This window comes from Lutzomyia longipalpis, chromosome 2 (genome assembly GCF_024334085.1).
Source record: "Lutzomyia longipalpis isolate SR_M1_2022 chromosome 2, ASM2433408v1".
NCBI classification, from domain to species: Eukaryota; Metazoa; Arthropoda; class Insecta; order Diptera; family Psychodidae; genus Lutzomyia; species Lutzomyia longipalpis.
Genome location: NC_074708.1, coordinates 39,278,755 through 39,306,432, shown reverse-complemented (window position 1 = coordinate 39,306,432; position 27,678 = coordinate 39,278,755). Strand labels below are relative to the sequence as shown.

The following is a 27,678-nucleotide window of genomic DNA, read 5'->3' as shown; positions in this document are numbered from 1 at the left end:
ATCAGCAGTCTGCACGATCAATAATTTAGCCTCTTTTTGGGGGACAATGAGAGGAGCATCTTTGGGGAAGAAGGGAGCAAAAGTTTTCCCGGCAGAGCTGACGGTGAGTGTGTAAATTGAAGGAAAATGCTGTAATACTTACGTAATCAGATAATAGGATCAGTGGTGAGTGCCGAAAGATGATTCTCTCCCTCTCGCCAAGATGGCTGCGCTGCTCCCATGGCAGGGTACTACCTCATTTCCGGATGGCAGAGCCATGGAGTCTGGGGCGACAGACAGAAGGATCTCCCCGTAGTTGGCTCCATGTGTTGGTTCTTTCGGCGGGGGGATTTAAATCCTCACTACTCTGCAATTTATTTAACTCTCACACCAGCCACTCATGTGCTATGTATGTACATAGCACAGAAGGGGTCACCCACAGGACCCCCTCAACCCCCAGCGCAGGGAGAACACTTCCGCCGCTCACTGAGGCTCCTCCTCTTGACGCCATTGGATGCCGCCTGAGTGCCAGCCCCTGGCAAGGATGCAGAGGCGCGTGGCAGTGCGTCGGCGCCGCGGTGGAGGGAAAAGGACAAGACGATGGCGACAGCTACGTGGGCGAGAGTTCGGCAAGGAAGTGCAAAAGAGAGGCAACGCCGTCAGATCCCAGTCAACTGCTAACTGTGACGAACCGTGCTCCCAATTCCTGGACACAGACAGAGCACAGAGCTTGGAGCAAGGAATCTCTGTCTGCCTGTCTAGTGTGTGGTGTTACTCAGTTCAGTGCTTATTGTAAATTTTTTGGAATATTTTACTCACACACTCTTTATTTTATTTTTAATTTTTAACCCCACAAAGCACCGTGGCACCAAGTGAAGTGTTTTTGTTTTTTAAATAGTTTTAGTTTTCCAAAAAAAATCCAATTTTTGCCCACCCTAGATCACCTAGCGCGCCATCTAATGTGCCACATACAGGAATTGATTATTAACTAAAAGGTACTACAATAAGTAAAAGAAGGGAGCACCTGGATTTATTTCACAACTCCACACGTAAGTTTGTTAATTCTAAAATAAAAATAAAAGTATTTTAGAAATTTTTAAGATTCAAGACAAAAATTTGAAAATTGAAAAAAATGGTAAGTGGGGTGAAAAGATTTAATTTAGTGAGAAAAAGTCATTTTAAGAGATCTTTTTTCTTTGAACTTTACTTTTTTAAGGATGTAATTTTAAATTCTTATTAACGTACTTTTTTGAACATTTTTCATACCATTTCATCTAGAAATCTAAAGGCCTGAGAAAGAGTAAAATTAATATAGCAAAATTAAAAAAACAAATTAACCTAAAATCGTTATTCGCTTTTTCTAATCATTTTAAGAAAAATAATTTTTTCGTGCAAAGTTTATCAGCTAAGAATTATTGTTGAGCCAAAAATATTTATTTTTTTTATTTAGTTTTCAAAATTAAAAAAAAAATCAGTAAATAATAAAGATAGATCTGATTTATACAATTCAATTCCCATAAATTATACTTGACGAAATTTGTTTAAGCAATCAACATTTTTGTAATGCTTTTAGAACTATTTCTTTCGTTAAATTAAAAAAAAATTAAGACTATTATATTTAAAAATATCATTAAGTTAAAAAAAATAGAAGAATAAGAGAAATAAGTAAAGTAGGTAACTTCTTCTTCTATTTCTTTTTAATACTAATTATTAATTAAATGTCAAGGCCGGATATCATTTCGACCTCCACAAAGCCCAAAGAGGTAACAAAAAATCTCGATTTTTTGCCAATCCGAATTTCTTTAATTGTATTAACTCCTTTATTAAAATAAGTTCTTTTTTAACTGATCTAACCAATAAATTTCTTTCCTTAAACTCTCGCCCCAACAGTGTAAAAAAAAACTCTCCGAAATAAAAAATGGATAAATAAAATTTGGACATAACCTGGAAATCATCGTGAAGCCAATACTCAATATTAGGCTCTTCCTGAAAACATTGCAGTTGGACTAACAGCCAGGAGATGCAGGGATTTTCAAATCTGAAGGATCGTGCCACGGGAGCTTTTGGCGGGTGAGTTTTCCAATTAAATTCTCTCTCTTTCTATGCGTGGGCGTTGAATCTGTACTCCGGCGATAAAGGGCTTCAAAGGACATAAATTCGCATAATCCGCATTTGATGATGATGCTGTGCCTCTCTATACGGTATCATCAAGAGAATTTGTCGGTGCACATTTAAATACCCTCCAAAGAGGATTTGCGAGGGAGAATTGCAAGATTTGCGTTTTGAAGTTGCTCTACTAAAGCATGTGAATGAATACGTCGAATATGTCCTTTTTCCTCTTTTCTCTGTATAAAATACGCAGAATTTGCTTTTGAGGGAGGTGAAAAATAATTTTTTGAGAGAAAATTTTTGAGTAAAATTGCCATTGACGGGGAAAAATGCGTTGTCTCCCTGCGTTGCGGGGTATTTACCATAAATTGCTCCCTGGGGATCGAATTAGATCCAACAGCGTTGGCATTAAGTGTTGTGCTTCCGACGCTCCTATTTGTACACACTTATACGATAGATGGTTACGACGACCCTCATTCCTTCACGTCGGCATTCCTGCGTGCGCTCAACATCCTCACCTTCTGCGAGGAATCCCATATTCCGGCATTTAGATGTCAATTGACTCGGTGATCTCCTTCGAGGGTGGTGGTGGTGGTAACAACCTCATGTGAGAGCACACCCGAGGGAAAAGCTCGTGAGCAATCTTTGTGGATGTTTATTGATAAATTACGGAAGAAATTGATGTTGAACACCACATGAAAGTACATCCATATTCCCCCTTCTGTCCACTCACTCTCTCTCTCTCTATCGTTCATCCTCTTCCCAACTTGGGAAAATCCTCGTGTGCGGGGGATGAAGGGATAACGAGATTTTTTACGCGCACATGACAACCGTCAATTGAATTGAGGAGACTTCTTCAGAAGCAGGTATTCAATTAACGAGAATATTGAATGTGACGTTCCATTAGATGTTCTATATGGTAGCATTTTCTAGGTAGTTTAGCATTAAAATGGGTTGTATGCTATGCATATGAATTTTTATGCATTTAAAGCAAAGATGTGGGCTAAATCATTAAATCCTTAAATTCCTTAAATCTAGAAAATTTATTTTAAAAAAATCACTGATTTTCGTACCAAATTCTTTAATTATTTTATAATTTTTTGTCTTCAAATTCTTTAAATATTTTCTCTGTAAATCCTTTAAATATTTTCACAAATTTCAAGCCTTGAAAATATTTTGATTTTAACCCCTGATTTTTTTTATTCCGTATATCTAATTAATTTAAAATCTTTTAAAATTCTTTTGAAAAAAAATCAATTTAATTCGTCTATTAAATTCTTAAAAATAAAAAAAATTGAAGACTTTAAAAAATATTTCGTATACTAATATCTTTAAAGATTCTTAAAAAATTAAAAAAAAATGTTTTTCAATCATGATAAAATAGGATGAATATAATCACATTTCTTAAAAGTTTTGTATTTTTATTATTCAAATCTTTTCTTAATGAGCGAGATAGTAGACTTGAAAACTCAGAAACCTAAAGTTATAGTTTGAGGCTTATTTTAAAGAATTTTACAAAAAATAGACCTAAAAAATATATATATTTAAAAATTCAGTGAGAACCTCGCGAACTCTAGAAGGATCCTTGAGGAAATTAAGATTGTTCTAAAATCATTTAATTTATGGATATCATTATTTATTAATTTTTTTAAGGTCCAAAAAGTTTGTAAAAAAAATAAACTTTTAATGAAATTCGTGAAGAAATTACTAAAGAAAGAACTTAAAATGATATCCAAAATCAATCTAAAGCAAAATTCCTCCTTTTGAACGTTTTGTTCCTCAATTTTTCTGCAAAATATTGTCTCTCAGCAATTACATGCGGCTCAATGTCTCGCGGTGAATATTCGAGGTCAGAGTTCATGAAAATATGCGACCACATCGTGAAGACATTATCGTGACGCGCTTCAAGGAACGTGCTGAGCATCCAGATGTTGTCTGTGCCTCCTTTCCCTCTTTTGTACTCTCTGGAGTTTTCCTCAGGACTCATTTACACGTTGCTTGAATTTTTATTCATGCACTTCACTCACACGCACCCACACTCCGCGCGTGGAGTATTTAAGCGCCATGAAAATGGGAAAAAGGATGACTACAAGGATAGGGGAGGGGGGAGAAGGGAGAAAACCACAGAGATGCGTTGGGAGGGAAGCGAAATCGATTTGCCTCCATTGTGCATTGCCTTTTGATGAGAAAATTGATCTGCCAACGAGCCACTCATTGAGTACTCTGAGGAGTGGGTTGAGGGTGCATGAGGGGTTGCTGGATGATGGTGTTGCCAGGCGGCATATCATGAATAAAATTCCTTCGTTCTCTGACCTAAATGATTGGGCACTTTTTTGTTTGGGAGAAGAACTGAAAGTTTTCCAAACTACAATGAAGTATTTGAGGGAGGAAAAACTAGGCCGCAACAGAGTGCTTTAAAGGGCTGTCGCGCGCGCGGGAACTGTAGCTTAAGGGGAGGGAAAATAGGCCAAGGGGACAAGATGTTGGTGTGCGGAAGGAAAAAGTAGTGAGATTGACTTTCATGCCGATTGAGTGTTTGTGTGCTGAGAAAGTGAAGTGGGAAAAGGACCATCTATCATCTCGACTGGCGCCACGATATCTCCATTTAGACAAGGGGTAGCAACCCTCCACGAAATCAGTAAAAGCCAGCCGCCAGACAAACTGACTAGACGTGTGCGTCTCGCTGGCGTCGAATTGCCATCCAAAGTTGAGGAAGAAAAAAACGCGCGTTGACTTCTTACTTGCCCCCACAACTAATGCGGACATTTCGCCACAATTTTATTTACAATTTCCCCACAATTTTCCGCATCTTTTTGTGGCTTTTCTTCGTCTTTCTATAAGTCCTAAAATGTGCCGCATCATCCTCCGCACTGGCCACAGCATATCAGCAATAATTCAAATTAACACGATGTGAAATTTAAAATCCCGCTTGCGAGTGGGGGTGGTTGGCATCACCCTTTTTGTGTTTCGTAAATGCACAACCATCTCACTAGAATAATGAATACATTATGTTTTGCTGATTCTGGAGAATAATTGTTTCATCCATTTGTGTACCACCCCTTTCACCACCCCCACACACACACCATTCTCCCTCAAATTCATCCCCTGCATACGGAGGAAGGAGCGACAAATTATTCAGCCCGGGAGAACCATTTAAATGGATTGAATACGTTGGATTCTCCGTTAATACCGTCTAATGGAAAACGATCGGGGATGGGGGTGCGGGTGGCATGCAAAGTGTTGAATTGGCAAAAATGCCATTTGAATTCGTTCACGCTGCGTCACAATTTGCGACCACCACACATTGTTTCTTTGCATTGCAGTGGTGACTTTTAATTTGCAAAAGTGCTGCACAATCAATTTGAGTGTACCCAAAAAGTGGACAAGTGTTGCAGACTCTCTGGAAAAGCCGGGGAAAACATTACAATCTTATGGTCAGTTAATGTGGGATATTTAGAGGGCAATGAAAGGGAAAGTTTCACCCAAAATATCTTTCTTCCCTCACAGAATGACCTAGAAATCTTCCACGATGTTTGTTGCGGGGACAAAACAGGGCAAAGAAAAATGAATAAAATATTTTATGATTCTGTTTTTGTCATGAAAGTTGGTTTATGTTTGCTTCTTTTCAATTTAGGGCAAAGTCCTAAAATTTTGAGGGCAGAAGTTATATATGTATAAACATATATTTTTTTGCAAAGTATGTATATTCGTATTGATAAAAATTTTTTGAAATCAAAGAAAAAAAGATTTTATCAAAAATTTTTAGACAATATAGTTGTTAAAGAAAATTAAGAATTTAAAAAGAAGATAAATCAAAAACTTTATTAAGGTGTTTGTTTAAAAATTTATTTATTTCTTTTAAATTTTTTATAAATAATCTTGGAAACTCAATGCAAAAAGAAAATTCTAGGCATGAGGAAATTTCTAGCTATTTGTTTGGGATTAGAGGAAGGATTGTATATTCCAATAAACATTAAGAATTTAAAAGATTTAATATTTCTTGAAGAAAATTTTAAAACATAATATAAACATGAAAAAAAAATTTTTTTTAGTAAAATTATTTTAGACACTTTAGAGGAAAAAATGAAGTTCTAGCCATAATTTTAATGGATATTTTCAGCTAACTTTTTCCTGTTCTATCCGATCATTTAGCTATGTATATCCTATTAAAAAGACGTTTTAATGAGCTTTCTGAGCTTTTTAAGTTCAATAAAATATTAAGCAACATGGGGCTAAATAAATTTTGAGCCTCAATTTTATTTATTCTGATTCATTTAAATATTGAGAATTAGTCCAGATAAATTAAGCTGATTTTATATTATTTTTCATTAATTAAAAAAATCTTAAAAAAAAGAGTTTTTCTTTTAAAATTCAAGAAATTCTGAAGGATATCAAGGTCCATTGTCTATTATTGGTATAAACTCACACAGCCCACAGTCCTTAAATAGACCCCGCGAAAAAAATGTAGACCAACGTCAGCTCTTTTAATTCTCTTTGTCCTTCATTAAAAAAAAGAGCCTCTCATGACATTTTCCATCAGAAGACTTTTTTTTTGCAACATCCGCAAGTCTCTTCCTTTTTTCGCTTCCTTTCTTGTGAGGTCCATTAAGACTTTCCACGGGATTTTCACATCATTACCACTGAACAGAGAAAGAGGAAATGAAATTTAAACTGACGCTCCGTCACATCCCTCTAAAAGTGTCCTCCTCTCGCAATTGCTGAGAACGTTCTTTTTCTTCTATTTTCATGATAACAACAAAACATATTAGGGGGGAAATCATATTTGTTGACAGGGTGCTTCCCCCATCCACTTCTTGTACGTAGTAAATCTGAGGCAAATGATGAGTAATAATCCGATTGTGTTCTCTGGGGAAGTTTTCCGTTGGGACTTGGCAAATCCATCGCTGAGGATTTATTGTATTGCTATATATTTATACAGTATACATAAAAACTGAAAATTGAGCAATGAAAAGTGGGAGATTCGTGTGGAAATTTGAGGAAAAAAGGAAGTGTAATTAAATCAACATGATATAGAGAAGCAGAAAGTTTCATGGGCCCATCTCGGGATGGTGGTGTACAAAAGAAAACTCCGATACATTTTCCACACTCACAGCTTGAAAAAAGGGCTGTCTTTCCCTCCAGGGGGTTGCTACTCAAACCCCCTTGCGCGCCCGGGGGTATTGTCAGCAAGCCATTAATGTGATTAAAATGCTTCAATGGCGCACTGCCGGGGTTTGGGTAGACAATGGGGATGACAGGGTTCCCCGCAACTTGGTTTTTAGAGGCAGCACAGCGTGTAAAATGTGTGACGAATTGTGTGGTTTGGGCTTTTCAACCCATATCGAATGGCACACAAGGCGGGGGTGGTGGAGAATTTCCCGAGGAATGTACGTCGCCGCCAGGAGTTACTTATAAAGCTATCGCATAGCACACAAATATTTAACACTGGTAATCCCTTTTCCTTTTTGGTGGGTGTTGTTGGAGTACACGTATCGATAACACCGCAGACATGAAAGGTTTTTGATTGAATCTAACGGATTGAATGATAAAGTTTTACTTTAATTTTCTTATTGTTAAATTACGGAAGTTTTTCTTTAAATTTTCCTATTCTTTGTAGGAAAATTTATAAGACCTAAATAATTAAGTTCTTGAACATTAGAACTTTAATAAAAATAGTTTTTGATATTTTTATTTTCTCAATGAAAATTTTCTACGAAAGAAAATAGAAAATCCTTTTAAAACTTTTCTTAAATTTTCTCCTACACCCTTTGAAATTTTCCTTTCAAAAAATTCCTTTATTACAATTAGATTTGTCTAGCCGCAATGAAATAAGAAGATTAGGAATAAATAAAATTGACAAGATTATATTTTCCCGCAATGGCATTTGCAAATAATCAAATTGCCCAATATCCCGAAGATTTTATTTCAATATTTATCAAATACTTCAGCTTCTCCTTAGAAAAAGAATCTCCAGCATTGATTGTAATCTCATTTTTCCAATTCTCCCTTGTTCTTGTAATTCGAAACGCACCAAAACCAGTTGAATGTGGGTGCGGGAGGACGCTGAGATTTCTTTTATGGTGTTCCTTTTGAAAAATTGTCGCACTTATGTGAAACTTAAGAACGTGATTTGAATGCACAACGCCACTTCAGTCGGGCTTCTTGAAATGTCTTTTCTTATTGAAAAATCTCTCTTTTCCTTCTAATGAAAAATCATTGTCTTCCCGGGGAGCTTTTCCCGGTAAGGAAAAATCTCAACACTTCCTTTGTGATAAGAAGGGTGTTTGATGAAAGTTTTTTTTTCTCGTTCTTTTGTACTTGTGGGCGCGGTGGATGACCTCTCCGGGAGCAACCCGGCAAATTATGTCTATACGTGAGTGCCATTTATCACAATTAGTCGATATATAGGCAAAGAATGTACGGAGAGAGAGATAAAATCGATAAATTCATTTTTCCCTGCAAATCAATTGCAGGAGAATGAACTTTCCATGATGGCACGACGACGTATACCTTGAAATTCCATCTACAGCATTTAGCAAACAATTAAATTAGAGAAACTTTTGCCAGAGGGGGATGATGCTGGCAATGGGTAGGGGTGCAATATTGGAAGAATATTTGAAGTCAATTTAAGGAAAATCGTGAAAAACTCATAAAAGAAACTCAAACCATTTATTTATGCTAATTAATGTTATCAATTATCCAGATTAGATGGAATCCCGGCAAGGGTAGAACGATCCGCCTTTTCCACATTGAATAAAATCCCTCGGCAAAAGGGGTTGTGAAAGATGCATTTTAGATGTTACGGAAGATAAAATTCATTAGATACTCGACAAGAGGATGAAAAGACAATTCAGGGGATGAAAGCAAGTTAAATCTTCACCCCATTATCTCCCTTAGAAAACAGCTAAACTGCTAAACAGTCTCCTCAGCCGATTTTTTTCGGGTTTGACGTGTACCTAAAAGGGTCAGGGGATGAGGACTAACTAATAAGGATGCCCATGTTGTGATACAAATCTCGTGAAAAGATCATTTTGGGGAGCAATAACACACGGAAACAGGATGGGATTGTCAAGTGTGAAGCACCATAGCAACTAAGTCGGTTTCGATACACCGGGCAGGAGCTATCTGAAAATTCCATCCTTCTCTCCTTGTGAAGGGTTCTCACACACAACTAATGCAAGGCACACTCACAGATTCTCAATCCCCGGAGCTCTCCGTGTACAATGGGAGATGGAAAATATGAAAAGCTATTTTCTATTGAGTCGACTTCATAAAGCCCCCATCCCGCTTGAGTTTCTATTTTGTACCAAACAGGGGGATTTAGGGGTGGAATGGAGAGTAGGTTTCAATGGAGATTATGAGATATATAATGTGCGGTGCATAAAATGAAAGATTTTCTGGATTTTCCACTAAGAAAAAAATCATTTTGATCATTTTGATTTTTTCTTAAAAATTCATTAAAATTCTCAATCGAATGAATTAATGTGACACATTCAAAGAAAATCATTTTCCTTTTAGAAATGGATGAAAAACATTGAACTGACCATTAATACTAAATTTCAGTAAACAGTTCAATAATCATTCATGATTATCGCCTTTCTCTGTATATTTTCTGGAGATTTTCAGGAACATCCCCTGAGATGTTAATCTAAATTGAATTGAAGAAATCATCCCCTCCATACACCCTCCCTTTGTCCCATCTCATTAACACGAACATAATGTAGTGTTGAGTACTACTCTTCCTGAGACGATTAATGGGAATTCATAATTAGAATTTGGAGAAAAAGAGAGTCGCGATGGGGATAATTGAATTTGGATTCCATCATTTTCTACGGATGATTTATGGCTGGTGCCATTAGTAACTTTGCTAATCAATGTCACTATCGCTTAGTAATCTCGCATCTGATGACACACTTTTTGCCTTTTCCACTGCTCTGCATTTTCCACATTTACGAGACGTCGCCCTTCACACTCTTCTCGCACCAGGAACGTCGGGAATGTGCTATGCGGGTGTTTTGTCGGGAGGAAAACATAAAGCCACATGCGTATCGAGTGCAGTGAAGTGTAATGTCGCTGATGCCTCTATTGAACGCTACCACACTGATGAAATGGGGATTTTGCCATTGAGAAGCATCCCGCACAATCCCTAAGGGAAATCACAGCAGAGAGCTCTACTCAAAGTGATGAACGTTTAAAAAATGACGCAATATCCGCCGGGAAAGGAGGAAAAAAAGAATCACAGCTAAAAGAAGAGAAGAAGCCACAAGGAAAAGGCACACACAATATCCACCTTAAGTGACCATTCATGGCAACACATCAAGATTCATCAATTCCCATTTTATGCTGTGAGAAGATTCCCTTAAGAGAAGGGTGGGTGTCTTTAGCAAATCCCCAAGAGTATTATTTTTGATGCTTTAAGGTACAGAAAAATCGCATTTTCCGTTTAATTTTTCATCGTTGTTTTGTGCACTGATGGAAATAGTTATAGAGGAAAATTACTAAAGTTTTTTTTCTTTAAATTAAATTTTTGAAAAATTTATTGGTAGGAATGAGAGTAATGAATCTTCTGCCATTTTCTCTTGAATTTAATGTAAATTTAAAAAAAAATTCTGATAGATTTTCTGAAGACTTTCTCTGATAGATTAATATTCCACTAAAAAGATTCTATTCATTTTAAATATTCGCTGTCTTATATTTTTTAACGTCGTCTTAAGTTAAAATTCGTGGCTACATTAGGTATTTTGTACTACAGAAAAGTTAAAAATTGAATCACCATAAGGTAAAGGCTGAGTCTACATTATTTAAAAATTGAGTCTACATAAGGCAAAAGCTGAGTCTAAATAAGGTAAAAGCTGAGTCACGATAAGGGCAATTGAGTCACTATTAGTTAATTTCTGCGTCACAATAAGGTAAATTTGCGTCACCATTAGGTTTAACCAATTTTTTTTTTTACAAAAATCCCCAAAGTAGTATTCATTGAAAATAAATCATTCCAAGAAAAAATCAGATTTTTCCATAGTGCTTTAACAGATGTTTCAGACATTTCTTTTAAATTAATCATGCCTTACAATTTCAACTAAAAGAGTTTTATCCAATAATTTCTAACACTTCTAGTATTTCTAGCCACCCATAAAGCTCTTTCATTGGGTAATCTTTCTTTTCTTCTCTGATTTATCTCGGTGTAAGTCGAATTCTTAACTTTGGGATTCACATTCGTATGAAACCACCCCTTCCCCCCGCATCTTCATCCCTTTTCATTGCATTCATTTCAATTACAGTCAAAGATGTTTATAGGAAAATTTCCTTATATACCCTCTAATTTAATTTCCCACTTGGTGGAGAAACTCAAAGTGAATTGTGAGGAATTGAATTTATTTAATCGTGACCCATTATCGGGCTGTTGATTGCATTCCATCCAAGCGGGGGCGTTTCATCTTACGCTATCTTCTTAAGCACACAAATTGAGAGAAAAAAAAAAGAATATTTCAAACCATCACGCCTCAGATCATTAAAATACTCGAGAAGAATTTTAAATGTAATTTTTTTCGGGAAATCAAGAGGGAAACTTTCAGGAAATTTATACAAAGTGTGGATGAAAGAGGGGAGATTGTATATCTATAAGAACCTAAGGGTTGATGAGTGGTTGATAGTGATATTGAATGATTACGTTTTTTTGCCTTTGGCTATTGATTTAGTCAGGCATTGGGTGAATCCATCACATCCCGAAGGACCTCCTGATCCTGTGATGCTCAACATAGAACTCAATATGAACCACCCTCATGCTTTGTGAACTCCACACCACCACTGCGGAGAAACTTTAAGAGGAGGGAGGATGGGAGTAAATCGCTATGCATCATATTGCTGTGATCAAATATTTGTTCGACTTGTCGTTCTTGGCATTTATTGCGGAAGTTCCTCCACATCTCCCCACCCCCTTAAAAAACCGAATCTCACATTAAGAGACTTTTAGATGGGCGCCAAAGAGATGAATTTCCATATGAATGGGCGAAGACAATGCTATGACTCTACGGAGATATTATTGTGCTATTAATTCATAAATTTATTGATTTCCCCACGTCGTCCATCGCCCAGACATTAATACCCATTCCTAAGGGAAATTTTTCGAATTATTCCAACACGTAATACGAAGGGGGTGTTGTGCAGAAATCACGACGAAATTGTGGAGTCGTATATGAAAGACATTTTCTTTATTATCTCAGTGCAAATAAGAAAACACATTGGAGCTCGGAAAAAACGTGACGATTCGACAATTTTGGATATTTGCGTAAAGTACTAAGAGATCTTACCCAGAGAGAGAAGGAGAGAGCTTTAGAAATGAGTTTTTGGCGCCCTGGGTGCGTTGTAAAGCGTGACTCTCGAGGAATGTCACGAAGAAATGGGAATTCAAACACATGCCAATTGATTTCTTCATACCGATACCTTTAAGATGAAAGACTTGCAAGGAATAATTACATCAGAATGATCTTTATGATGAATTATTGCATTAGTTTTGCGTTGAGTTTTATTTGAACTGTAGATGAGATTTTGCTGCTAAATAAAAGCTCAAATTGAGCTTAAAGTTATTTCTTAAATTATTGAATTTTTCTCTGAATTTCTTTATTTTAATTTTCTTAATTTTTTTCAGCATTCCTTCCTTTGCTAAATTTTGTAACTTTCAACTTATAAAAAATCATTCATTCAGAATAGAGAAAAATTTAGCATTCATTGCATATTCTCTCACAGGAAAATATCCTTATAATCCTTCAATGGAATCCCCATTGGGAAATTTTCCGGCAGATGAATTCTATTTTGGAGCTCTCTCTCTCATACATCATATAGCTCTGTGTATCCCCCTTCAACCCATTCGAAATATAATTTGACGAGTAAGTGGATCTTATATATAGTATATTTGGAAAGTCAGAATATGCGGATACAATTTTGATATGATTTATTTCGCTGATTGAATTTCCGGTTCAATCGGTTTCCATTTGTTTGATACTCTCTCGTCCTTTCTGACAAAATGCGCACTGTAGGGACGAAATGTGGTGCAGAGAGTGAGGTAGGAAATAATCTTTAATAGGTTTCCTCAGCGGAAAGTGGTGCTCCTTTGTGTGGGGGAGTGGGCAGTACACTGAACACTCTTGCAGAATACTCAAGAGTGCAAGATACTGTTGCTGCAAAATTTGTTAATTCAATAAAAATGATTTTTCTCCTCTGGGGAGGAGTTCATTTTCCCAACTTAATGGTCGCACGAAATCCCACAAATGCAAACGGTTGAGTGTTTGAAAAATTTCATTCTCTTCATCAACAATGGCAGGGTGTGTCGGTGGATTTAATTGAATTTTATAAGATTTCATCTAGATTAATTCAATTTCTCCTCTTCTCCGGGGTTGCAGACAAAGTGCCGACGGAGCATGGAAAGTTGTATCCAATGAGATCCATTAGAATCAAAATTCTATTTGCATATAATAAAAGTGGAATAAGTGAGTGGTTACATTGTTTCACTGCAGAGAGTAGCGAGCTACCACGGCAAACATCAATCTCTGCGAGTTTACCACCGTTTTGTGACCCTCTCTGTTTGTATTTAAATGTAATATAGATTTGAGATCAAGAGATATGTACACACTGTTCACTCGGGGTTTGTATGTTTACTTTTTTACCCCATATAAAACATGTAATTAAACGGTCTTCACCCAACCCCCAAGAATGATTCCACCCCAAATGGGGGATGATGAGGAAAAAGCAATTTCATCAAATTAATTTTATTTATATCTTCTGTTGAATTTTTTTCCATTCCTCCTCCTCTTCGAATTCTCAATTTAGAATTGCAATATTAACTTTTCCTAAAGGTTCATTATGTAGAAAATAAAAATAGATAGAGAGACAGTCCATCCAGTTCATTGAGGTGTTCTTTTGGTCTTTTACCTTTTACCTTCCTCATACCAAAAAGAAGGAAAATAAAAAAAATTTCCAACCTCAGTAGAAAGCCCTCGTTCCACCCCACGGATATTCCATAAATGCTCTCTGTCTGTTAATGTACTTCTTGTACACAATTTAGGGGTTGATTATTAGCGACGTGTTGTGGATTTAATGGACGACGACAAAAGCGTGACGTTGTATAATATTTCAGTGGAAGGGTGCGAAGAGACATTTCATTCAGCAAATTTGTTGAATATGGATGGAAAATCATCAGTCGAGGGGTTGATTCAATGCTTTGGATGGATGGAACGGGAGGAAGGGAGGAGGTTTCTCCGGATAATCAGAAGGGTTCACAATATCACGTTCCATAAACGCCTCATGTCCCCGCAATCTAGGCCCCTGATATGACTTTCATAGTGATTTGAGTAATGATATTGTTTTATATTTACCGCACACAAATTACTTTAATGATAGCATTCATATGAGACTCGATTACTTTAGGCTTTTTGGACTGATATGGGATACCGTGAGAACTTTATGAAGAATTTATTCTCTTTTGGGATTCACAAGAATTTCAAATACTTTAGAAGAGTTCTTGAAATTTTTTTGACTTCTTAGAAAATTTCTTTTGGTTTCTTAAAGGAAAATTCCGTGTTAACTTGTGTTCTAAAAGCTCTGAAATCTCTGGAAAATTTTTTAAAGACTATTTTTTTTAATCTTAATAAAAAAATAGAATTTATGCCTTCTTTAGGCATGAAAATGTTCTGAGAATAAAACATAAAATCCTCGCAAAGTTTAATACAAATAATCATGAATCTAAACACGCTAACAGAACCCTGACTATGAAAATTCTAATCGCATTTTCTTCCTAGATTGAGAGAGATATCTCGCGCGTAAATGAATCAGCACCAGGGGAAAAAAATCATGAAATATAATCGTATCACTTTCCAAGTGATTGAGTCCATGATGTGAAATTAACCACGCATCAATTCAGCATGTATTGTATTTTCCAGCAATCTCTCCCATTTTCCCCTTTATTTTCCTCACTCATTCCATCCAGAAAAAATACATATATGGAGGAGATAAAGCAAAAATCAATAGAGCTGGGAGCCAGAAGGAAAAATCATCACTATAAGGAGAAGTTTTGCTTAAAAATATTTGTTCGGTTTCCCAATGAAACCATCGTCGTGTCTTATTTCAGGCGGGTTGTGTGTGGAGGGAGTTGGGAAACAATCTGTGTGGAATTGGCAGGATTCTCCTTGAGAATATTGTCCTGGGGAGGACCCTCCTTGAGTGGCGGGAGCGTACAGCATCTGAAGGGTGTGCGAAGATGTTTGTGTGTGGAAGAGAGAACTTGTGAGAATAATCCGTGAGACTGTGAACGATTTTCGAGGATTTAATGTTGGAACATAATATAGCGGATTAAGGGATAAAGTGGGAGACAATTTAAGTGAAATGTGACTAAGCAAGAGATTTGTACGTCGTACGTTTTATAGGCGGGAGCGTCGGGAGGGTGGTACACACCACACATTCATATAACAAATTCAAATTCCACCACAATGTACAAAAAGAAGTCCCACCGTAGTCCTTTTACTTTAAAAGGGGATCCCCAATCGAAGGGTTTCGCTCTGTGCTGAAAAACAACATTTCCGTACAAAGGCAGTAAAAATCGTATCACATTATTTTCAACCCTGAAAAATATCACTGAATTTAGGGGAAGAAAGTAAAAGATTGTTGTGATTGCAACCATATCAATTCTTTACGAGGGGTGGGTGACACATTTGTTGAATTGCTTTCATCTTTCTTACATACGGCGGGGGTGGTACTACTGTGAAAGGGAACCCCTTTTGTGCTGCGTACTCCTTTAAAATCTCACAACACTCACCCCCATACTATGTGGGAGACACATTTATCAAACCCTAAAGGAGAATTCTCGGGGTTGTCAATCACATGGCGTAAAGAAGCCACATCAGCAAGTAACTACATTGCGTTCTTGGAAATCTTTACTACGGATTCCATCCTTCAGTGGACCGTTAAAAGCTACTTCTTGCTACAATTTTATTTATGAGATCCCATTGATTGTGGAAAAATATCCCACACTGCTGAGAAACTATGAAGCCTTTCTTGGGATCCGGTATGAAAGGCGAATTCCTTGAAATGTTTTCAATTTTCCTATTTTTCTTTCATTGGACAGATTGATCAAATTTCAAAAGATTTTCTTCAATACGGGATATTTTTCAAGCTTTCTTCTAGGAATTCAGATAAAAACTTAGATGGGATCTGATGATAAATCATAGAACATTAAATTATGCTTTAAATTTGTTCTTTGAACTTTTTTTTTTTAAATTTTGGCAGATTGTGAGATTTTTTCTGGTATTTGTTAGTTAATTTTTCATTAACAGAGAGTTTAAAAAATCTAAATTTTCCTCCAGAGCTTTTAATATTCTAAAAGTTTCCTTATTAATTTATTTTAATTTAATTAATAAGAACATAAAAAATACGATGAAATTCTCAAAAAGAAAATCTCTAACAAATCACCCTGTACTTTGTAATCAATAATTCATTTTAATAATTAGTATGCAAGTAAACAATAAGATTGACGTAAAACCTGGAAGTTATCATAAGTCATTAACCATAATTTATGAGTCTTTCACATACGTCATGCATTGCAATTGTGCGACATTGCTAATTCCTCTTTATGAGGGGAATCTAAATAAAATTTCACAACATTTTATTGTTTTAAATATTCGCAATTAAAATTGCTTCAACTGATTGCCTTTATAAAGTCTTCTAATCTTTTTTTGACACCATCAGCGTCTTTCGTGAGAGAATATTGCGTCTTTATGATTTGAATTTCTCAATCATTGCAGCGTTATACTTGCAATGGGAAGGTGTGACTACATGGGTGTGATCATGTCTTTAAAAACAAGTTTAAAGAGCTTTCTCAACTTCGAATGAATTGACTTGGAATTGACTATAAGTAGAAAAAAAGTAACTTCAATATACTTTCATTGCCGGTGAGATGAAGTGATTTGGAAAATTGAATAAATAAATTATTAAAACGAACACTTTAGGCGCGCAACCCTCGAATGGTTTTATCCTGGGATATAGGGGAGAGAAGCCTCAAACACCTTGTTAAATAAATTATGCACTTGTTTCCCACATCAATTGGTTTGTGTTTCACAACTCCCTGTGGACGTATGAATTTCCGCAGTCTTGGGAGGCAACCTGTTGAGCGGGTTTTTTTCCTCTTCCCTGATTTCCTCCTTCAAACTCAATTTTCTCACTCAACCACTCCTCTGCTGGATGGCCAGACTGGGTGGATTTTGCGGGCGACAGGTGGTTCATTCGAATTCATAAATTGACATCAGCTGCGCTCCCGGGATGAATGATGATTTCTGCCCTATTTTCCTCGCTCTCATACATACCGCTTGTCCCATGGGGCAACCAGGAAGCCCATATAGATAATTGCAAGGACACGAGGGAAAGGATGCTGGGAATTTCCTAAAAATGTAAATCGATTGTGCTTTAAATTTCTTCCTCTTTGAATTTATCTAAAAATTCATTTATTGATTGAAAGGATATTGACCAAAGGACTAAAAAGTAACTGAAGAAATCATAAGTTAAAAAAATTTAAATGGAAAATTTTAAATATTCTTTTTACTGGTTTAGTTTCTGCAAAAAAGTAGGATCTTCAAGATGAATTTTATTCATTGAATCTGCTTTAACTTTTCACATCTCCAAATTACCTGCCAACATGCTCAAGGAAGCATTGCCCTTTAAGGATAACATATTCAGGGATTTTGCAGGAAAAATAAACACTTTTAGAGATTTATTTCCATTTCCCCTTCAACTAAATCAGTTGGTGAAAGAAGACTCTTCTAGGGCAGAAGACGCATCGTCTATCTCATCCAGTTGAATTGAAATTTAGATGAATATCGTTGGGATTTCCACAAGATCCTCCGTACTATTATATGGCGATTTAGACGGAGAGTCCCTTCTGTGAAGGGGAAGATTTTCTCTATTAAATCCTCCATTCACAGAACTAAATGAAAATTCATGGATTTCCTTGTGGCTTTTTCCTCCTTAAGGCGAATATCTTACAGCCAATATCTTGCAAATCTTTATCCTTTCAGCAAAAGGAACATTATTTTCTTGCACTCCATGAAACTTTAATTAAAACCACAGTTTTTTGTCCTCTGGTGCGTATTTTTTTTGTATACAAAAAGAGCCACGAAAGCAGAGAGTCATCAACATTTAATCGGATCATAATTGGAAAGTTGTCCAAAACTCCATTGGGTTTCCCTCAAAGGGAAATGAATTTTTCCTCCCAGCACAGAGGCATGATCATGCTAAATAAATTACTGTCCGTTTGCTGAGTGTGTCGGTTTTTTTTGTGCGAGTCTCGGGGGAAAATATGAAATTGGGGGAAGTTGGTATAAAATTCATAATAATACGCCTGTGTGCGACTCCTGAGCCGGGGTATTGATGAGACACAATAGGGGTTGGGGGTGGTGTGTGTTGGGAAAAAAGGGGGAGATTGCAACGTAAAACTCATCATTATGGAGATATAGAGTCATTGATAAATTGCTGACTAAAAGCATACTAATTCATTGGCGACGACGTTGAAGCGACGACGGTGTATTAAAGTCAAGGAAAAATTGACAATATTCGTGACTCAATGGAGAGATTTTCCTTTTAAAGAGACAGGAAGGAATTTAAGTTAAATTTTTTGTTTTATAATTTGCGCAGAAGGGTCTTGTAGAACAGTATTAGAACAAATTGGTAATTAAAATGCTTTAATTACGGAAAGATAAATTACCGGAAAGTTGACCTTATTAAATTCATTTAAATTAATTTGTTTTCTTTATGATTTATTTGATCTTGAATTATTACAATAATTTTTTAAAAAAATTTGGTGCAATAATTTTTGCTGAATGTTGCGATTAAAAAAATATATTTTTGGAATATTCTTGATCATAAGATAAGTTTAAGAAATAAACTTTTAAAGAAAAATATGGAAAAACAAAACTTTTCTATTCATTAAGACTATTTTTTTAAAGAATAATTTTAAATATTTCTAAATAAAACTACCCCTCTTAACGCACCCCCAAAATTTTCTTGAACAATTCTTCTCGTTCTTGAAGAAAATTCTCTCATTGTTAGACGATTTTCGTGCATTTGTCAACAGATTCTGGGTTGTGACATTAAGTGGATTTCTCATTACATCTCGTAAGCAATTTGCATGAAATTGTTCCATCATTTGAAAGTCTCTCATCTTGTCTCTTGGCAATTTCACTCAATTTTCTCCTTCTTGCCTCAAAATTGTGGGCTTCGTTGGAGTCATGGGTGGAGGAAGAAAGTTAATTAATTTTGCAGAGAATTCTTGCAAAAATCTCTCTCTTTCTCTCGGTAAAAACGGAAGGACTCACTCCTCTTTTGTAGGGAAGAGATTCCTTCTATATAGGAACACAATAAAATCTCAGAGTGGTGCGTCATGTAAGAATTTATTGCCCGCCGTGCAATTTGTTGAGATCCAATTTGTGAAATTGGATAAATATTTATGAGTGCAGAGGCGTCGCATTTCATCTTTGCCCATATTTTATTTGCAGTACTCGTTATGAGAACTTCGAGATGCCAAAACATGGCTACGAGCAGATGGACGGCGGTGATGGTGGAGCCATGCGGGGCTACTCAGAAGACGTACCCGAATCACCAATGTCCTACGATGACTACGAGCGTCCACCCCTGCGGCACATTGACAAATACGTCCGTGCGGAATGTCCCTGCTTCAGTACTGTCCGCTACACCATAGCCCTGATGACCTGCCTGGGCTTCATCATATCCTTCGGAATGCGCTGCAACATGGGAATGGCGAAGCTGAAGTCAGAAGTAAGGATTTATATCTCGTAAAAAAATTCTGCCGCCATGTGGGAGTGCAACGGTACGATAAGGGACTTTTCACCATCACCCCCCAATCAACCATTTGTCACCGTCGCCCTTTCGACAGTTTGCAGCATATAATTGAAACATATCATTGGCAATTGAGTGGTTTAGGTGGTGGGTGGGATAAGAAATGATTGCAGCATTATAGCGGTGAAACGAGAGCATAAAAATGCTCTTTACGGTGTAAGAAAAAATGTTGCAATAGGTCGTGTTAAGCTGGAAAGAAGAGTGTGAGGAGTAGCAATCAATTTTTTAACTCTTTAACGACTAGGATAGGAAGAAGATATCGAAACGAATTTTTTGGGAAACCGAGAATAGATAAAAGATGCTTAAAAAAGGATTCAAAAATGATTCTAAAATACATCCCGACTATCCCGAAAATTAAAACAAATTTTAAAATTGTATTTTTTTTAATATGATTCACTCGACCGAACCGCTTGAGCGAATTTCAAAAATTTACCAGATTTGGACAGGGAATTAAATTATCTTTTCAACGACTGTATATTTGTTAAAATCGGTGCACTAGCGGCCGAGATGAAAGAGGTCAATGTCAAAATTTGTGAAATCGTGAAAAAAAAAAGATTTTACCTAGCTATACCAAAATGGCTGCTAAGAGATAACGGGTTAACCGATTTTCAAAAATTTATCAATTTTAGAAAGGTGAGAAAATTACCTTTCCAAAACTGGTCGACTATTGAGAATCGGTTAACCACAGCCAGAGATAGCCCCTTGAAATTTGCCCTAAAAAATACAATACATGGTTTAATACAGGGGGTTTAAATTTAAATATTTTATTAAGAAGGATAAAAGTCTTTAAACATTTGAAAATTTAACAAAAAATTAAAAATTCGAATCTATGATAATTTAATGGTTTTTACCTCTAGAAATTATTTTTTATGTTCATCAAATTCAAGCCTTAAAAATGTAGGTATATAATAAATTTATTATTGAGCTCATTCTAAGTCTTTGAGTCACTTAAATTGCTTTCACGGTTAATTTTTTCAATTCTTTTAATCCTTTAGTAAAAGAATTCGGAAGCTTTTTAACCGGAATATTCGGTCCTTTCCGTTTTTACTAAAAAAAAATTTAAAAAAGGTTCAAAATTAATTTAAAAAAATTGTTAGTTTGACGTTTTTTTTTTCTAATGTTCTAAATTATTCTTTTCTTGCTCTTTTAATACAAAATGTACAAGCTAATCTTTTGCCCTATTCCTGTCCTTTATTCCTACTTCTGAATTTTAAAAATGTCCTTAATTTAACATTCTCTTCGTTGGATTTCTGCTAAACATTCCCATCCTTATACTTTTTGAATTTACTCACTTGAACGCCCTCCTGCAGATATCCTTGCCTCGATCCTTGCTACATATAGAGAGCGAGACAGAGAATAGTGTAGAGTGAGATAGATTCATTTTAACACTGTGGGGGAGTCATTGAATCAGAACATCATGAAAATGTTTCGCAGCGTGGAGAGTTTTTGAATGCAAATTAGGGGTGTGTCGCATCAAAGGACCATCAACAGTTTCGCTCAAAAGGGGTGGATCGGAATGAAATCAGAGCCGCAATATCTATTTAAACCTCATCGAGGAATATCCCCAAAACTTGCACTCCCACACCACATTGCTCTTTTAATTAATATCAGTTTTCTTCCTTTTCTCCCAAAGTCTGCCAATGTAAGTATGAAGGATTTTTATATCTCAATACGCACGGACAATTGATGAGCCCTTCGGTAAATTTTAATATGTATAGACGTGCAGTCCTTTGTGTTCCCTTCATCGCCTTTTTTTCCTTGCTCGTTGGAATCAAATAAAATATGGTTTGGGATAATATATGTGGGGGGGATCTATTGAGATTCAGTCATCGTCGAATGACTTCCGGTTTGTTTGACGGGAAATGGAGATGCTTTTGTGCGTCCCCCTAGCAAATATTGTGTGCTGCTCAGCGACACACTCCCTGTATGATTCCCATTTAAAATGACTTTTACGGTGGAAGCGTGAAAATATGAGGAATTCTCTAAATGCCAGAATGTGGGGGTGGGATGAGCTGAAAAAGTAAAAAGAAGTGAATTTCCTCCCTCATTTGCATTTTTGTTGTTGTTATTTGCTCCTGATGCCCCAAGGCGTCCGTCTTCAATTGGACCGTCGGCGTTGAGAGTGCCGTAGATTCATCATTTTTCTGGGGCTACCTCGTAACTCAAGTGCCTGGTGGATTCCTGGCATCGAAATTCCCAGCAAATCAAATCTTCGGCACAGCCATTGCATGTAGCAGCTTCCTCAATCTCCTCGTACCCGGCGCCACAATGCTCCATCCTGGCTTCATCATAATCGTCCGTATGCTTCAGGGGCTCGTCGAGGGTGTCACCTACCCCGCATGCCACGGTATCTGGCGCTTCTGGGCACCACCCCTGGAACGTTCCCGTCTTGCCACAATGGCCTTCAGTGGCTCCTACGCGGGGGTTGTGATAGGAATGCCAATGTCCGGTATCCTCACGGGATGGATAAGTTGGCAGGCGGCATTCTACTTCTACGGCGTCATGGGGATGGTTTGGTACACAATGTGGCTGTGGTTGGCCTTCGAGAAGCCTCGTGTGCATCCAGCCATCACCATACAAGAGTTGAAATTCATCGAAAAGAGCCTGGGGGAGACGGGTCAGAGTGTCGTAATGCCCACCATAAGTTCCACGCCGTGGATGGAATTTCTCCGTAGTATGCCCGTGTATGCAATCATTGTGGCAAACTTCTGCAGGTCGTGGAATTTCTACCTGTTGGTGCTATACCAGAGCGCCTACCTCAAGCACTCATTCAACTTTCGCATCGAAGAAACGGGGATGCTTGGCGCCCTTCCGCATCTCATTATGACCATCATTGTACCCTTTGGTGGTATCCTAGCTGATCGTTTGCGCAAATCCGGAACCTTGTCCACAACGAATGTACGGAAGCTCTTCAACTGCGGCGGATTCGGGCTCGAGGGTGTCTTTTTCTTAGTCGTAGCACACGCCAAATCTGCCGTGAGTTTTTCCTCTTTTTTTTTCAGTTTGATTCAAAAATTTTTGAAATTTTATTTAATTTTGTGGGAATTTTTGAATTTTCTTTTTTTAGACTGGTGCTATCACAGCTCTGACCATCGGAGTGGCTTGCAGTGGATTTGCAATTTCGGGCTACAATGTCAATCATCTGGACATTGCACCCCGCTATGCTAGCATCCTAATGGGCCTATCGAATGGAATAGGAACCATTGCTGGACTGATTTGCCCCATAGCAATAGATTACATTACAAGAGATAAGGTTTGTGGAGTTTTTTTTTAATGAAATTCTTAAAGTATTCCTATTCACCCCAATATACAGTAGTAGTGGTGTAGCCAGAATTATTCAAGAGTGTGTAAAGATTTTTTTTTAAATTCTTATGACGAGGAAATTGGATTAATAAACGATTTAATAATTCTTTTCAAACGTTTAACTTTTTTTAACGTTTGATATTAATTTTTAATGTTGGACGTTTCTTTTCAAACTTTAATATTCATTTTTTAATATATTTTAACGTTTGTCTTAACGTTTGATGCTTCCTTTTTAACGTTTGACGATTCTTTTCAAATGTTTGATGTTTCATTTTTATATTTAACGATTCTTTTATATATTTGTCGTTTAAAATATTGAGCTTATAATTTCTTTAAAGGGGAAATTCCCTCTCTGGCTACGTCCCTGATCAACAGTATTTTTAAGAAAAAACTACATATTAAAGCAAAATAATTGAAATTAAATTCATGAACATGGTCAGCTTCAAATCTAATGCTCAATATAAATCAATTAACCGAAACACTGCTGAATTGCTAAAAATTTATTGAATGAAGTTTATGTTGCGACCTCAGTTCTTGCTATTGAGGTCACTGCGAAGACATAAACTTAACTTTTAAAAGTCAGAGAGTTACCTAACACATACCTACCTTATTGCGATGATTATGCAAAAGCAATACACGGCAGTACCTCATCAGTAATCTCCGCAAAGAGCTTCATTAATAACAAAGTCGCATCTCAATTCATTAATGATTTTTTCTCTCGTATGCATGGGAAAGTGCAAAGAAGAAAAAGAGAGAGACAATAACCCACACCGGAACGTATTGCGAGAGAGATTGTTTTGTGAGAGAGAATTCACCCAAATTACGTAGTTAAGTGGAAAATGATATATTTTGTGCCTTCGCCTCACTTTTAACTCCCACACTCCGCTAAAATGGGCAAAAATTCAATGGCTATCAATCTTGACACTTCACACCCCCTTGGTGTAGCTGGAAAATTCAGCACAGAGGGTTGCCTCCGTCATATTTCAGCACGCACGACTAAGCATGAGATGCGGAAATAAATGAACTTTTTCATTTCACGGAGGGATTCATTTTTCACTACATCCACAGACTACAAGGATACCACGTTTTTTTCCTTAACTTAAATTCTTTTTTCATTTCTTGTAGCCGAAAGAGTGTTGGTCCACGGTGTTCACAATAGCAGCGACGGTGCATCTAATCGGTATCACCTTCTACGGGATCTTTGCTTCGGGCGAATTACAACCATGGGCCGAGCCTGTTGTGGAGGAGAAGAAAGTCTGGACGCCAACAACTGCCGGATTGACCAAGGAAACTACCTTTGTGAGTAGTTTAATTTTCTTTTTTTTTTAAATTTTAATGGAATTGCTTTGCAAGACAAAGATATAAAACTTTTAACCCTTTGTATGCCAAGCGTAAAATCCTGACGCCTTGCCATAAAGGGCAAGGGGCGTTTATCTGAATGAAATTATTCTTATCTTCTGAAATATTCGGGTAATTTTGCCAAAGAAATCAAAATTAATTCATTTTTAGTCTGAAAATGGTTCAGATTGAAGAGCAGAAGCCTAATGGTGCTATGCAGGAAAATCATGTCAAGAAAAAATGATCATGACATTTTTTTGTCATTCTATCTCACTCCCACTAATGTATTTTCCTATCTTTGGTCTTTCTCTTTCTTCTCGCATCGTCACGACATTTTTTTCATGGCGCATAACATTTTTTGTGTGTCCAACATGTTCGTCCAATTTTCCTAGTATTTGGGGATATTTTTCCATGGAAAAATAAAAATTGACTTTGCTGAAGTGTTCTCAGTGCCAGGAAAGCAGCGAAAAGCGAAAAATTATGGTCATTTATCGGCCAAATATGTGAAAATGTGTGAAGTGAAAAATCAAAACATTCTTTCCACTGAGTGCACAGAAAAGAATGTTGGAAAAAAAATGTTCAGCTCGGCGATGAATAGGACAAAAGATCCGAAATTCATAAGTCCGAGCGAGAAGGCATGAAATGATGAAAATGTCGGAAGCATGCGTTAGAGAAAGACGAAAGATAAGAAAATACATTAGTGGAAGTGAGATAGAATGACAAAAAAATGTCATGATCATTTTTTCTTGACATTCTTTTCCTGCATAGCACCATAAAGAATGTTTAATTTAACCCTAAGAAGGACTAAACTTGTGCAGAATAGTAAATTCAATCTGAAACATGCTTATTTCAAGCCTAAGAACGAATAAATTCAAGCATAAAAATTTTTTTAACCCCGAAACGGTAGTGATTAAGAAACAACACCTTAAAAAATATTTAATTCAATTCTAGAATGGACAAAGAGTAGTAAAATCAAGCCAAAAAAATTAAATTTAACCCTAAAAATGGGCTAAATTCGTGCCCTTAAGTATTATTTGACTTTCAACCCTAAAAAGGTAGTCTTCAGTTTCAAAGAGCTTTAAAAAAAAAATAATGAAACAATTTAAACACTTAAAGAAAATATTTTCTATAAAATCTTCTTAAAAATTCTTTTCGAATCCACAGAATGATCCATCACAGGAAATAAGTAGTACAACAAAGACAGTCAGCTACGGCGCCGTGGAGCACGTGGCAGGTAATCCCTTTGCCTACCCTAGCGCCATTGCAGAAGAACCCGTGCAACCAGAGGCAAGGGATACCTACTTGCACGGCGGCGTCGACGAGAGGACTTATTGAAGAGATTCACAAATCAAAGAAAAATCACATCATTCACCCACACTGAACCATTTCTACGATTCATATCTAATAACTCATCAACCTCATCTTTTATTTATTTATTTTTTTTAATTTTTGTAGTATTTTATCAACATGTTGACCCTCCCCACCCCCATTTAATCACCAACTGTTACACTACATTAAATACCTAGATTAGTCCAAGAGAGAAATATTCATATTAGAATTATATATTGAGAGATGAAAGGCATATTATATTGAAAATAAAAAATTATATATTATTAGATTTTTGTGATCTCATTGCTGTGTGACAATATTTGACTCAATTGACGAGGAGACAGAGAAACAAAAGAAAATTGTACTATATGGAATATTTTAAATGTGTTACAATTCTGTACAATAAAAGCAAAAAAAAAATGAAAAATCTTAGAAATATATAGAGGGAGGTTGTAGGAAGACATTTTAAAAGAAGAAAAAAATCTATAACGTGCGTTAATGACATTAATAAGAACTTAATAAAAGATGGAAGAAAAAAAATGAATTATAACGAGAAAGCACCCTGCTTAAGCAATTATCTACTTAGATAGTACATTACATTATAAATTACATTGCAAAAACAAAGGAATATTATATACAAAGAAATCTAATATTAAAAAAAATAAATCAACATCTGTAAAAACAAAAATACCTACATATTAAATTAATAAATGTTGAATATGCAATTTCTATTAGATAAAAAAAAATGTATAACTTTTAGCATAAATGAATGAAATGAGGGTAGTTATGAAAATTAAATAAAAAATATTAAATAAAAGCATAGAATATGTTAGCTGGAGTCAAAGCTATACTAAAGAAAAATAATACAAATTGCTAAATCTACGCATTTGTTAATTCAAGCACTCTCAATAGAATGTAAAATGTAAATTTAACAACTAAAGAGTCAATTTTGAACATTGTAAAGAGATTAATAAGTCATTAGTTTGAATATTTGTTAATTCAAAATAAATTTATTCTTTTGTACAGTTAAACTTCCCCCCATTCTCCATTTAATTTACATCCGGTCGGGCTTAGTGTAATATATATATAATGTATAACAGAATGTACTAAAATGCGTGGTTAGGTTTAGTTCTCACATAAGCGCACACATCATTTATCATAAAAAAAAGAAAATTCTTCTTCGGTTTTTCATTAAAATAAAAATGATTGTGTTCTAAATTAATTATTTTCTAGTAAAAAATGGTTATAGGAATTTTAGAACATGTACTAATATTTAAGGTTATAAATATTTGAGGTGTTCTCACTCTCAAAGGCTGTGTTGACAATAATAAAACTAATAAAAAAAACCAAGAGAGAGGTCTTAGATATTGAAAAAAACGCCATCATTAACACTGAGAGGCACCAAGACACAAGACGAATGTAAATTTAATTAATTAAAAATAATAGGTAATAAAATTAATACTAAAAAGTGTGTACTAAATCCGAAGTTGATGATTTTTTATAATGTCAAAAATAATGCAAAAATGGGTTGAAAGAAATATTTTTTCAAGGAAGAAAAATAAAATATCTAACAGTTGAATTAATACGAATTAAGTTAATTAAACTTTTCAATAAGTTTAATTATTTTTGAATATGTTATTTTGTTCTATTCAATCCGAATTATTCTTAATTTTAAATAAATTTTTCTTCCGTCTTAAATTTTTGTTTTTATTTTTTAAAGTAAGACTT

The 27,678-nt window shown here is 35.9% G+C and overlaps 1 protein-coding gene across 1 annotated transcript; it reads left to right on the top strand.

Moving 5' to 3' along the window:
* The first annotated feature begins 637 nt into the window (after nucleotides 1-637).
* On the top strand, nucleotides 638-27,153 carry LOC129791327 (vesicular glutamate transporter 1). Its single transcript, XM_055829444.1, has 7 exons — nucleotides 638-1,028; nucleotides 1,870-2,049; nucleotides 19,620-19,899; nucleotides 22,069-22,956; nucleotides 23,048-23,233; nucleotides 24,409-24,582; nucleotides 25,786-27,153. Exons 2-7 carry the CDS (start codon nucleotides 2,000-2,002, stop codon nucleotides 25,954-25,956), a joined length of 1,749 nt encoding a protein of 582 aa, XP_055685419.1. The 5' UTR covers nucleotides 638-1,028; nucleotides 1,870-1,999; the 3' UTR covers nucleotides 25,957-27,153.
* Nucleotides 27,154-27,678: the final 525 nt, after the last annotated feature.

Coding starts and splice junctions, on each gene's coding strand:
- LOC129791327 (XM_055829444.1), top strand. CDS start 2,000: ATGCAGGGATTTTCAAATCTGAAGGATCGTGCCACGGGAGCTTTTGGC. Junction 2,050..19,619: donor GCCACGGGAGCTTTTGGCGG/GTGAGTTTTCCA, acceptor TTTTATTTGCAG/TACTCGTTATGAGAACTTCG. Junction 24,583..25,785: donor TGACCAAGGAAACTACCTTT/GTGAGTAGTTTA, acceptor TCGAATCCACAG/AATGATCCATCACAGGAAAT.